This window comes from Volvox carteri, assembly GCF_000143455.1.
Source record: "Volvox carteri f. nagariensis unplaced genomic scaffold VOLCAscaffold_1, whole genome shotgun sequence".
NCBI lineage: Eukaryota > Viridiplantae > Chlorophyta > Chlorophyceae > Chlamydomonadales > Volvocaceae > Volvox > Volvox carteri.
The window spans coordinates 5,471,400-5,484,395 of NW_003307545.1; the positions used below are offsets into that span (position 1 = coordinate 5,471,400).

General features: G+C 56.3%; 3 protein-coding genes across 3 annotated transcripts in view; 1 reads left to right on the top strand and 2 right to left on the bottom strand.

Moving 5' to 3' along the window:
• Nucleotides 1-1,850, top strand: part of VOLCADRAFT_78980 (uncharacterized protein) — an 18,338-nt gene extending 16,488 nt beyond the window's left edge. Inside the window, exons 24-25 of the mRNA XM_002945904.1 lie at nucleotides 144-251; nucleotides 725-1,850. Coding sequence (XP_002945950.1) covers nucleotides 144-251; nucleotides 725-940 — 324 coding nt within the window. The 3' untranslated portion in view covers nucleotides 941-1,850. The remainder of the gene's footprint in view (nucleotides 1-143; nucleotides 252-724) is intronic.
• Nucleotides 1,851-2,223: 373 nt separating this feature from the next.
• VOLCADRAFT_102908 (uncharacterized protein) lies at nucleotides 2,224-7,678 on the bottom strand (the record flags this gene model as incomplete). The annotated part of the gene is made up of 6 exons (XM_002946260.1): nucleotides 2,224-3,459; nucleotides 3,812-4,516; nucleotides 4,668-4,719; nucleotides 4,989-5,252; nucleotides 6,305-6,526; nucleotides 7,642-7,678. 6 exons carry the CDS (start codon nucleotides 7,676-7,678, stop codon nucleotides 3,441-3,443), a joined length of 1,299 nt encoding a protein of 432 aa, XP_002946306.1. The 3' UTR covers nucleotides 2,224-3,440.
• A 1,925-nt stretch (nucleotides 7,679-9,603) lies between these two features.
• Nucleotides 9,604-12,996, bottom strand: part of VOLCADRAFT_86454 (uncharacterized protein) — a gene marked incomplete at both ends in the record, with an annotated part of 5,539 nt that continues 2,146 nt past the window's right edge. Inside the window, 4 exons of the mRNA XM_002946261.1 lie at nucleotides 9,604-9,830; nucleotides 9,929-10,048; nucleotides 11,978-12,035; nucleotides 12,536-12,982. Coding sequence (XP_002946307.1) covers nucleotides 9,604-9,830; nucleotides 9,929-10,048; nucleotides 11,978-12,035; nucleotides 12,536-12,982 — 852 coding nt within the window. The remainder of the gene's footprint in view (nucleotides 9,831-9,928; nucleotides 10,049-11,977; nucleotides 12,036-12,535; nucleotides 12,983-12,996) is intronic.

The following is a 12,996-nucleotide window of genomic DNA, read 5'->3' on the forward strand; positions in this document are numbered from 1 at the left end:
CCCTCCTTCCCTCGCCCCTTTTCCCTTTCTCTGCCCTCCTCCCTGCCCTCGCAAGTTTCGGCCTGTATGTTTTTCCCTCCCCTTCCCTCTCTTCCTCTCACTCCCTCGCCTTCATCCTCGCGTCCTGGCACTGGCCCCTGCAGGGCGGCAAATACGACCTCGCACAGGACTTGTGTCAAAAGTGTCTCAAGTACAACAAGAGCTGCGCCAAGGCCTGGGAGATTATGGGGCAGATCATGGAGAAAGAGCAGGTGCGGGGCCGGAAGGGGGATTCCGGCGACACGGGAGGGGGCGTTATGCCGAACACATGGATTCCACCGCATGGGTCGGGGCAGGAGGGCTGATTGGAGGGTTGGAGGGGACTTAGGGTGGAGTTGGTGGGGTAGAGAGGTGTAAGGGGCGGTTGTGGGACTCTGAAGCCTCTCCGCCTCCCCGTCCCGAATCGCAAATGGAGCTCCCTGTTTGGTGTGAGAGCAGGCGGGGGGGTTTAGGGTGGTGGATGGAGGTGGGGAACCGGGGCTCTACCCGGGCCGCGCTTCTTCTCTCCTCAGAGGAAGAAGAACTCCATTCGCCTTCCCACACTTTTCCGCCGTGCCTTGGCCCACTCGGCGTTTTTGCGTACAACGCAAATTGGCCGGAGTTGGCGGGTCTTCCTTCTCCTCTTTATACGGCTCCCTGCTCTCCCCTCCGTCTCCGCTCCGTCCTCCGGCCCCCACCCCCGCAGGCGTACAAAGACGCCGCGGACCACTACGAGAACGCTTGGAAGCACGAGAACCAGGCCTCCGCGCAGGTGGGCTACAAGCTGGCGTTCAACTACCTGAAGGCGAAGCGTTTCGTGGAGGCGGTGGACGTGTGTCACAAGGTCATCAAGACCTTCCCGGACTATCCAAAGATACGGAAGGATATTCTGGAGAAGGCGCGCATGGGCCTCAAACCCTAGTGTGGCGAGAGGGTGTGTGTGTGTGTGTGTGGCGGCGTAAGAGGTCCGGCGGCGTGGGGAGCGGGAAGCAGTGGAGGCGATGGAAGGAATAAGCGAGGAGGCTGCTGTCAAGCCGGGTGGTCCGTCACTATACAGCTGCCCCCTGCTGCCTACCCTTATCGTATATGGGTGGGAAGGTAGTAAGGCCCTTAAGGGAAAGCCGGATCCGTGTCTGACGGCTGGAGCGGGTCCGGTAGGTGGGGTGGGGAAGCAGGGGGGAGGGGAAGGGACATGGAGTGAGGTGCATGCGAGGAGGTGCAGTTGCAGGGGTGCTTGTGCAAGGGGAGGAAGGGAAGGGAGTTCAGGAAATGGACCCAATGGGCTGCTGATGCTGCTGATGGTGATGGTGATGGTGATGGTGATGGCGATGATGATGGTGATGATGGTGATGATTTGGGCTGACGGCGACGACTGGTCTATGGCGGAAAGGGAGGGCCGGTCTTTGGGTCATGCGGTGTACCTTTTATCTTCTCTACGTGCCGCCACCTTGAAGTGAACACGGATTGTTCGAGAGCTTGTGCGAATTAGGCCCCAACTGAAATGACGTGGAGGCCAGGGGGAGCAGCAGCTGGTAGTGGTGACGGTGGTGGCGCCAGCAGGTGGTGGAGCTAGGAAGGGACTCCGCCTTCGTGTCCGGGAATCGTACAGTCCCGATGTGGCGGCGTGCACGGGCCCGGGCTGGGAGAGCGGTAGCGCGGCTGGCTGGCTGGCTGGGCGGGGTGAGCTCTGCTCAAGGGAACGGCATTACCATGACGATGGCGATAGAACGACAACGTGCAGCCATGTGGATGGTGAATGTGCACTACATGGCAGGAAGCTGGAGCTCTTTCTCAGCGGCGTAACTCTCGTGCATGTAAGACTTATGTACGGGGCGGGGACGGGAGGACGGCCTGGCACTGCTGCTCCTGATGTTCCGATCGCTGCTTGCCGTTGGGGCCTTGCAATCGCTCCTCTCCCTCATCCCGCTCGGCAGCCGGTGCAGCAGAAAGGGCGTTTTTGGAGGACGTGGACACCCCCCCAAAGCCCTCTTCTCCATGCCCTAGGGGAGGATCGCGGGTTTGGCTACTCCTATACTGATTACCATTCCGGAAACAGGGGCCCGTTTTCCCTCTCCTTGACATGCCCCCGCTTTGTGCGGCTGCGCGCATGCATATGCCTAATGTGCAAGATACAGTTTGTTTCTGTGTGTGATGTGTGTGTTCGTGAGTGCACGTCTGTTGTGCAAGCGGTTCAACGACGCCAGACCGGAGCCGCGCATTACATGTCTACATGTACATATATGTGTGCGTACATATCCCGACGTGTACTAACATACGCAGGGGCACGATGGACCGAAGAAATGGTTGTTCCCCATCCCCTTTGTTCCCCTACGGAATGCGCCCCCCTGGGGTTGCGGCCGTCAGTAGACTGCCTGGGGGCATTATTGCACACAGCAAAAAGAGAGCAAAAACACAAAAGGACCGGCCCGACACGGGGCCTTGGATCTGCAACAAACCCCACACCTGCATGCCTGAAACTGTCCGCGCCCCGCACAACACAGCGCGATACGAGGACAATTAAAAGCAAAGTCCCGTCGCAGTTTTCTGCTCTTTCCCCCTCTCTAACGTCGCCGCCGGCGCACACGGCACGACACTTCACCGTTCTCAGCTGAGAAGTGAGGCCCATTAGGTTTGGGGTCCGCAAACACCACCACATAACCACATAGCTTCACACCTGCGTGACCTGACGAAAAGCTTCCCCATGCAACCTTTCAAAAACCAGATAACCTACAGACAAGTCGTGCACAGGGAAAAGCACGATGCGCACATGCGAAATCAAAACGTGTCGATCCAACACAGCGCCCAACAACGTCTCAGTGCTGCGCTGCTAAATCCAGATTGGACCATGACGCTAGCGCCGACGCGTGCAAAAAAATATACGTCCGAGCATTGCACACATAACGAGCAACAATCACACAGCAGGTCTCTTGAGACATACGAGGCGAAAAGTATTGTGGCGGGAAGGGAATCACAGTGTCAACGGCAGCAGGCAGCTCTCGCAAACCAATTTAACAACGCAAATTTAAATTGCTTTAGGAAGCCAAACTCATGCGAAGCTTTAACGCCAGGTCGCCGTACCAAACCCTTTATCATCCCGCTATACGTTAGTGCTGTAGCCTTCTCAAAACAGGAGCAACCAACCTCAACCATGTCCGCTCGCCCAGTCCACTATTCCATTGACCTTCTATCCTCGTCTAGGAGGGGCCTGATGCTCCAAATTGAAGCTATTTGGACCGACCTAAAACCCTGTGGATCCTCCCATAAAGTCACTATTCATGATAAGCCAATGTCATGGGAAGCATATTTATGGGAAGCATATTTTATGGAATATAGGAAACGGTTTAAGTCCAACATGCAAGCAGTCTCAGGGAGACTGAAAACGCCGACATCCCCGGGGAGAGTCTTGCTATCGTAGTTTGGTACTAGAGTACAAAGCGCTGCCTACGGTTGGGCGAGCAGAGCCAAGCGTGTGGCCAACTCCCCTCCTACGTAAGCAAATCATGTAAAATTGCAAGAGATTGCAAGACGCATGTGTTCCAGCATCTGTGCATCTCTGTGCGCTTAAATGAAGCTGCATATAGAGGCAATAGTGAATACAGGGGCATAAGGAATAGCAATACGTCAAAGCTGGGCCGAACCAACGCAGCCAAGTCGCCCGGCAGTCAGTTCACCAGCTCAGCCTCGTAGCAGCACGAATCCATGAGCTGCACGTAAGCTTCGCTCACGCCCTCACGCACTTACTTTTCATTTGGAATTTTCGCTCATTCACTCATTCACTCGCGCACTCACTCACCCTTGGAAACAATCCAAGTCTAGGATAACGTGCCCAGCAAGCCCTGCCAACATGCACGACTCAAAGCCATGGCCGCCCAGAGAAGCTTCCCGAACAGCGGAGAAGCGCGACTGGCTGTCGTATCCGAACTCGTACCTTGGTCCCTGTCCGTACAGCAGCCCCGGCAGCAGGTCCGCAGAGTCCGGCTGCAGCCGCAGGCTGTACGGCAGCGGCGGCTCCGCAGTTACCGTAGTCGTTGTTTCCATGCCGCCGACTATAAGGTGGCCAATGCCGGCGCAGTCACCACCGCCAATATCGCCGCAGCATCGCTCCTTATTCCGCCGCTCCCAATCGCATCCGCCGCCGTCGTCGCCGCCCTGACACCTGACCTGGGGATTGACTGGCCGGAAACGTCCGGCCGCAATGTACGGCTCTGACGATCCCATGGCGCAGCCCGGCTCATTAGCCGGCGTCGGCGGCGACTCCATCTGTGGCTGATCGCGCTCTGTTTGATAGATATAGATGCTGGCAGGGCTGCGAGCAGGCTGATAAAGTCGGCCCGCTTCATTGTACGCCGCTGCATCGGAGCTCGGGAAGAGCAGCCGCCTGGCGGTGCCGCCGCCACCGCCGCCGCGGGCGGCTTTAGCGACATTCCGCACCCGTGCTTCAATGGCGTTAAGCTCCGACAGTACAGTTTGAATCCCAGGACGGTCCCGTGGGTCTGTGCTGAGGCAGCGACAGCACAGTTGACGCAGACACGGATTGCAGCTCGCTGGCCAGGCCAGCGCCTGACAGCTCCGATACAGATCGCCGTAATGCCGTACACCCGTCGCCCCGCACTTCGCCCACTCTTCTCCCCATTTCCCTGCGGCCGCACCCTGCTCGGCAGGCGGGCTCAGCTGCAGGCTTAGGTGCGGGGCTAGAGGCCGCTGCGGAGAGGGCGGCGTCCCCGTGAGCATCTCGTAAAGCACACAGCCGAAGGAGTAGACTGCAATCGTCAACGGAGAAGCGAATGTGCGTGAGTAGGGCGACAGGGGAAGTGAGATAAGAAGTAAGCCTTTTTAAACTACTTAATCAAGTTGGTAGTAGCTATTTGCATCTGTAAATCCTGCGGAGTTAGCAGCTGTGGGCGACGCATATTGCCTATGACCGCCTTGGTGTCACACGCACGGGTTCCACCTTAACCTGCAGTTCTCACCGTCTGCGATCTGCAGCTCTGAAATGGATAGAGGCCGGCTACTGCCGCCGGCGCCGTAGCCGCATCTGGCCATGAGCACCTCGGGAGCAGTGTAGAAGGCTAGCAGTGACTGAGTCGAAGCCGCTGTTGCTACATCGCTACCTTTATCGTCGGAAGCTCTGCAGCCGGCTGGGCTCTGAGGATCTGTCTGTGCCTGGCACCCCATGTAACGGAACCCGAGTCCCGCGTCGGCAATCTGCGTGACCGCAGTCAGCAAACGGTTCTCTGTGAATTCGCATTAAGAATAGTATTATATCATCACATGTATGTCAATACAGGGCTCCCGAGCCGTTAAGCCAGTACTGGAAACATGCGGAAGAAAACCTCGTTGACCGCTTTTGCAAAAAAAACATTATCGCTTATCAGAATATCCTACAATCCATAAAAAGCTTGAACAGAAAGGGCTGCTCTGGAGGGCTGAAAGTCATGTATGAATGTTGCGCCATTGACCCTTGCTAACACGAGCCATAACAACACCAGACTTGGGAAGGACACATTTACGAACCTTGGCGATGAAGCCACGGCGGTCTGAATGGGACTCGACCAGCAGAACTTGGGACGGTCGAAAGTTGCCATGGGCGGCTCCAAGCAGATGCAAGTGCATCAGCCCCAGTGCGACCTCTCTTGCTGTGCATAATGCCGCACGAATTCCGGTCAGCAGAGACCATTTCGTGGAAACTTGAAAACATCGCTCTGATATAGCTCGGCTTACGTCGCCCTAAGGACGGGATGAGTTCGATTTTAAATATGTGCGCATACCATTTGCAAGGTTTTGAAAAATTGTAGGCGGAGCTTACCAGCAGACAGACCTCAGTTACGAGCGCGATAATATAATCACCAACTTTCGGCTGGAGCGATGCAAGAACCGTCTCCATCGTTTCCGTTCGACACATTATCATGTCGTGCTCCTTTTCAATATCATCAAGAGAAATGGAGCCAAGTATGCTCTCGATGCCAGCGCTTTCAGAGCATGGGATATCGATACTGCTGGCCAACCGTGCAGGACCATCAACTGCTCGCCAGCGCGAATCCGGGGTGACGCGGACAGCGCGCGCAAGGTAGTATTGGAGGATAAATGGATGTGACTGAGAAATGAGGAGGTCAATTCCTGCCAGCAGTTCGGCAGTCAGCCATCTTGCCCGCAGGAACTTCACGGCGCACCTCGCTCCATGCCACATACCTAACCATGAGTGCACAATTTCGTTCATGTCTGATAATTATCTGACAGAACGAAACGGAATGTGGGAGTTTTGATGCAGCTAGCAAAGAAGACTCACCAATGAACTGCATGCTGTCTTGTCCAGTGCTGATTGGTTTTTGTTCCAGACATATTCCAGAAATCAGCTCTTGAAAGGTGGACACGAGTTTCAGATGATGACATTTGACCGGAACCGGAGGTTGATTCGACTGCGAGCTCCATGATCCGCAGGTCGTCGGGCCATCCATACAGGTCTCATGCGCTGTTGCGCTGGATGCATCATTGAACTCCGCGGCACAGCCTGACGGTCGGCCCAACGGATAAATTGGCGCCGACGTTGGCGCTGCTGCATGGCAGTCCTGACCTTTCCTAGCACCGTAGAAGCAAGAAGATAAAAGCCTGCTGAAAATGGGCATGTGTCGAACAAGCTGCTGCTAGATATGGCGTTGAGAGGTACATGCAAGCTACTCTATTAGGTCGCCCTCGCAGGGACTGCGGGTAATTGTTTATTTATTGATAATATATTCGTGCATTTACACATCAACGCAATAAGGCCTTACAAAATATGCATGATGTAGCATTCCACGGCCAATTACCAACCAACCCAGCTGTAAAAGTGCCAACCACGTGGGACCCCCAAACAGCACATGAAATCCAATTGGTGGCCTAGAAACGTAACCAGCTAGCTGTTATCTTTACAGTGGGTCGCAAGTCCGGGTGTATAATCCGGGTACATCAGCGTTCGTTGACTTTGTCACAGGCTCGCAGGAGCTTTACAAACAGCTCGAGGCGGAGCTTTACAGAAAAGGAGCGTTAAACCAATTTTTTTCAACCAGACTATCACTCTCTTGAGAATCCGCGATTGCCAACGGGATAAAGAAAAACTTCCCAATTCTGGGCTTCTGCTCGGCGGCACAGCAGCAGGGTAGGTCGTCGGCCCAACTGAAGACCCAAAATGAGGTCAGAAGGTCTAAATGCAGATGCCATAAGCCTAACCTTCCAAAGCATACCGTATTCTACCTGGGTAACCTACGGTTACACACCGCTCTGTACACCTCTGCCGGTTTCACAACGAAAACCGCTCGGCTTGTCACCTAAATCGTATCATCGCTGTAACTGACGTCCCGGTCCGAGAATATACTTTCTCCCGAAGTAAATTCCGTCCGTCAAAACTTAGTTGCTTTTGATTGCAGTGATGCTGCGTAACAAACGCAGCAGCAGGCGTATGTTCCTTGACGGTCTTTTAACGCGCTGCTGCGTGTCATCCAACGATGATGCGGGATGCCTTATTGCTGTGTGTCATCGCGATTAAAGAGTTGATTTGTTGGCGCTACTGCCCTAGCCCAGGGCGTTGATGAAAAGTGATGACGGCAGGCGATCACAATTCAGCAGCGTTGCCTGTTGCTGCCTGCTCACCATAGGCATTCATAGGCACTACATCCGACGCACTCATAAAAATGAGTTCACGTGCTCACACGCACGTCGACGCACTCATCGCCCTCCTTCGCGTCCCTCTTTGGACAAGCCCGCCTCGCACGGGAACACAGAGGCTTGCCAATCCGTACTAGAAGAGTGACACACTAGGACTTTTAGAAATATTTTCCAAGTGAACCTGAACGATTTGCCATCTGTCAAGTTTTCAATTCGAAATGGCCCTCGTCGTGGTCAAGTCCTGTAGTCGTCAGGGATCCCCCCCCCCGACGCGCTTCGGGACTGAACTTGTCGCTTCCAGTGCTATCTGCTCTGCTGTCAAAGAAATCGTCTGCAGCTTCCTGCTTGAATGACTTCACTAGCAGTTTTTTTTGTTTGTGGTGCACGGAAGCAAATTTGCAAGAACCCCCGCATGTGCGTTAGCGTCGGATTTTTTTAGTCGAGTTGACGCCATTATGCTCGTATACTACGGAGATGTGAACACGCCTAACACCAAAATATACAGCATTCAAAGGTCCCTCAAGTTGCGCGATTCGAGGGCGACTTCTTCTAGGTCGACTTCTGTTGACCCCTCATCATCCAATCCCCAAATGGCAGCGAAGAGGAAAACCCCGCGGGCCCGCCAGGAGGTCAAAATGGTCCTCAAGCCCATCGGCTCGCCTAAACTAAAGAAACCAAAAGACGTCAAAGGCAATCACTCGCCTGCGGTGTTGACAAATGGCAAGTAGGCTAGCCGGAGTTTGTCGTGAGAGGACACGCGCACGTTGGAGGCTTGTTGGCCAGACGCTAGAACCTGTCGAGGCCGATAACAGAAGGGGGAGGGGTTCGTCGACTTTTCAGCGGCAGTCACACCCACCGCTGCGTTCAGCGATGGAGGAAACCGCAGGACTTCCGGTAAAAGGGCGCTGAAGCCGTCCGCTTGCCTCGCTAACTACGGTCAGAAAATGGTTTCAGCAGGCTGCAGGGGTTCGCGGGGGCCGCGCGCCCGATGGGGACTTTGCAAGCTGCCCAACGCGCCCAACACATGAATATTGCAAAAATATTAAATTTTCCTTATCCTGAAAATGGTATGTTACTCTCCTCAAAACCTTTTTGTCCGCAAACCTTACGTCCTCGCCCCAACAATGCTGGCCTATTCGGGACGTCTTCAAGTTGCCTGTGAACCTGAGCCGCTCGAGCCGCTGTACGGTATGATCACATGTACGACGGCGTTACTCTGAAATGTGGACGACGGCGTTACTCTGATCTGGTATGCAGCCCTGGCGACCGCTTCTTCGGTTTCGTCTTCTTCCTGGAATCGCCCTACCGTGGTGGTGGTGTGGTGGTGAAGTGGTGGCGGTAGTGGGGTTTAGGGTTTGGGGCCGGTTTTCAAAGGGTCTTTTAATGGGGGCACCAATGCTCCCTTCCTCTCCTTCCGGAAGTTCGGGTCTGCTGCAATCGTGTGTGTCTGGAGATGTGAGAGGTGGGCGACATTCTTACAATACACACAACCACCCACTTGTGGTCAAGTTACCCATGGTGTTAAGATGGCAATTACGACATATATACAAACACACACAATGACCGGTATATACACAACGAAGAGCACCACCAGCAGCACCAGCATCAACACCAGCATCAACACCAGCATCAACACCAGCATCAACACCAGCAGTAGCAGCAGTAGTGCATGGTGAGCTCTTCGAGTTCTTACGGGTGCTACCTCCAGACTGCCAACTGGCAAACTGCGTTCCAGATCGGTGGGTAAATGCATACAGACACCCATACAGACGTACATCCATACAGACATATAGACCCTATCTAACAAGGAACCATCACCAAACAGCCGCAAAAACAATCCCTGCAGATCCGGCCAGCACCGCAGTTATTGCAGTACACCCGGTGCCGTACATCGTGGCCTTCTCAGCGCTACCGCCATTCGCTGCCGCCGGGGGTCGTGTTAATCAGCTAGGAAGCACGCGGTCGTCGCTGGCCCGCCATTTCCGTGCCGTCGTCCTCGTCGCGGATGGCGCCGCCTGCAATCTTCAGCTCCCTTCCTCCAGCTCCGTCACCGCCTCCGCTGCCGCTGCCGTACACCTCGCCTCCGCTGCCGCTGCCGTACACCTCGCCTCCGCTGCCGCAGCGGCTGCCAGCAAGGCCGCCGCCGCCTCCGTCATGGCTATTGCCGGGTGCAGCTGCGGGTGGGGCCATAGCGCCCAGGGGCCGTCAGCTGGTGGTGGCGGCGGCGGGGCCGCCGCCGCGCTATCACGGTGACACGCGCCGCCGCCATCACCACTGTCGTACAATCCGCCACGGCCGCCGTCGAGCTTCACCTCCGCCAGCACCCTGTAGTACTGTCCCGGCTCCCTGTCGCTCATGGTGCATAGCTGCACTCGGTCCACCACCACACAGCCTGAGGAGCAGTGAGAGCACATGTACGACCATGTACGACATGAGCATCAGCATGGATATATGGGACGAGCAGGTCCCCACAGCATGCGGAGAGGTTGGAGGAGGTGGAGGAAGAGATGGATCATGAGGAAGAGAAATCCTAACATGAAGGGAATTAGCCATCAACAGCAAAATTCGTTCGGCCGGGCCCACCGACATACATGACCCAAAACATGACAATCAAGAGAGCGGCGGCGGCGGAGGAGGAGGATGACGGGGAGCAGGGGGCGGGCGGGAGGCGGAAAAGGGAGGCGGCAAGACCCGCGATCACATATCAGCCGTTGGGTCGGACTCCCCCCTTGTTTGTGACTCAGGTGGGGTTGGCTTCCCCGGGGACCTGGGGCCCTAAAGCCGTGTCGAGGCGCCTGCGGAGCGAAGCTAGCCACAGCCCGCAGCCGAACTCCAAAATCATCCACCCACCCCACCAGCTGCTGCAGCACCAGCAACAACACCCCCCCAAACCGTTTTCTTTTAAAGGCCCCCACCACGCACTACCCTAACAGCACTAACGCCCACCGGCATCAATTTCCAGGAGGGCCTCATACGCCGCCCGGGGGATGCTACGAAGCGGCTTAGTATCGCCATGCCGCCGCTGCCGCTGCTCTTGTTGCTGTTGTTTTTGCTTTTGCTCTTGTTTTTGCTCTTGTTGTTGTTGTTGCTGCTGCTGCTGCTGCTGCTGCTGCTGCTGCAGCTGCTTTGTCAGATGGCAGGGCGGCATGGCCGGTGAAGGCGTCGGTACGTCAACCCGGAGATTTCCGTACTCGTCCGTTAGGGACGCCGCTCCGCCGCCGCCGCCGCCGCTGCTGCCACTGCCATTTTCGCCCCCACCGCCGGCGCGTCGCGCGTCGTCCTCACTCCCTTCGCAACGATGTGTGGTGCTGCCCCCTCCTCCTTGTCCGGCCCTCCTCCAACAGCCTGAGTCCTTGCCCTTGCCATGGGGCCCCCCTCCTCCTCCTCCTCCTCCTCCGGGCTTGTAGCCTACTTTGGCAACAGTCACGTGGGCCTCAAACGCGCGTTCCGGCTCGCTGTACCTGTAGACACACACGCGGCGGCGGGGCTGGTAAGGGAAAGGGGATACTAGTACTCGGGCGTTTGTTGCTATAAACAGAGGCCAAGGGAAGATAAGATGTGGTAAGATCGAGAAGTCTTCTGCCCCTACCCCTTGAGGGGGGAGGAGGAGGTCGCAGGCGTTGAAACGTCGCCAGGGTTTGCCGTACACAAAGCACTATCGTACAGAACAAGTGGATGAGGCGAGCTCCCCGGGTTTACTCCCCAACCCTAAATGGAATAAATTCATTTATACATAAACACAAATACAACCGAGCTGTGTGTCTGTATGTGCTCTGCACCGCCTTCTGGAGCTACCGCGTTACCACCTCCCTGGGTGGTGTATCCTGGGGGGTAACGCCAATAACAGACCCTGAGAGCCCTGAGTGGCCCGCAGGGCCAGCAGCCTAGGGCCGAAAAGCCTGTCCGAAATGGGAATTAAAATAAAGACGGGGGTTGGACAGCACCACCGGACTCACCGCACCACCCAACTTCGCGCAGAAACATTCCCAAGTGGGACACAACACGACGCCATTTTTATCATTGCATGCGTTACGTCATCATTCGTACACATGTATACGGCGCCGCGCCCCAGCGTACTTGAGTTCTTTGAAGTGCGCCTCTACAAATGCCTGCAGCTTCGACAGCCGCTGCCTCGCGCTCTCACGCTCCCTGGGACTGACGGCTCCGGAACCCGTTCCAGCACCGGCAGCAGCAGGAGCAATAGCACCTGCTGCTGCTACAGCTCCGGGCGCTTGCGCTGCGTCCTCCGCTGCACCCGCACCCGCACCGGGTCCCCTCCGCTCCCCCTGTCCCTCTCCCTGCCCGTTCTGCTCCCCCTTACCCCCCTCATCTCGCTCTCCCTCCCCCACCCGCTCCGCGGCCACTTCCAAAAACAGCACCTACGGTGGTGGTGGCAAGAGGGGGCTCGCGCAATGCCGGTGAGAGAAGTAGCGCACAATTAGGCCATCTCCTTCACATCCTTCAATTCTTAGCTTTACCCCACTTTTCCTCCTCAACCTGTCTGGTCTGGTGACACCACTACAATTAGCACATCAAGATCCCAGTAATCGGACAGCACTAATAGTTTTACAGATTGCTACTGCGTTGTGGAGATGAGGTCTATTTAATGGACAATTAAGTTTTACATGTTGGATTGGTGACGACTGCTGAACCCCCTGTCTCTACGGATGTTGGGTGACTGGATGAGGAGGAGGGATCCAGATGGCAGGATCCAAACCGCCGTCGGTTGTACGGCGGAATCACCATTCATTAGGTTTAGTCCATGGCTCCCCCCGGCCTTTGACGGACACCCCCCCACTCCTGCGCAGCTTGTAACTTGATTAAATCCTCCCCGTCACGCCTTCATCACCCCGCCTCCCCCCTCCCTTTCCCCTCGCACCCTGTTGCCGAAGGACCTCAGGCCCCGGAGGTTCAGGTGCAGGGCGCCGTCCAGGGAGGCGGCTCGGAGCGCCCCCGGGAGATCCACCAGCAGCTGCAAGCAACGAACCAGCCGCCAAGGTAAATCGACTGGGGGCGGCATTGGTGACACCTGCGACTGCGGCTCCTGCGGTGTCGACCAGGCATCGGCGGCGGCTGACGGCGCTGGGACAGCAATCGCCGAGACGCCTTCTCGCTCATGACCCTGCTTTTCCGCGCCTGAGTCCGATGTACGGAACCGCTTCGGCGGCATCTCTTCTGGCTCCGGAACCAGGGCCTCTGGGTCCGGCTGTACCGCCTCCGTCGCCGTCGTCGCCGCCGCCGCGGACATTGCTTGTACGGCAAGGTTTGGTATCCGTCCCTTGTCTAGCGCCATGACCATTAATGTGATGTGCGCCTTCGTGGGAGCCTACAGGAAGTCCT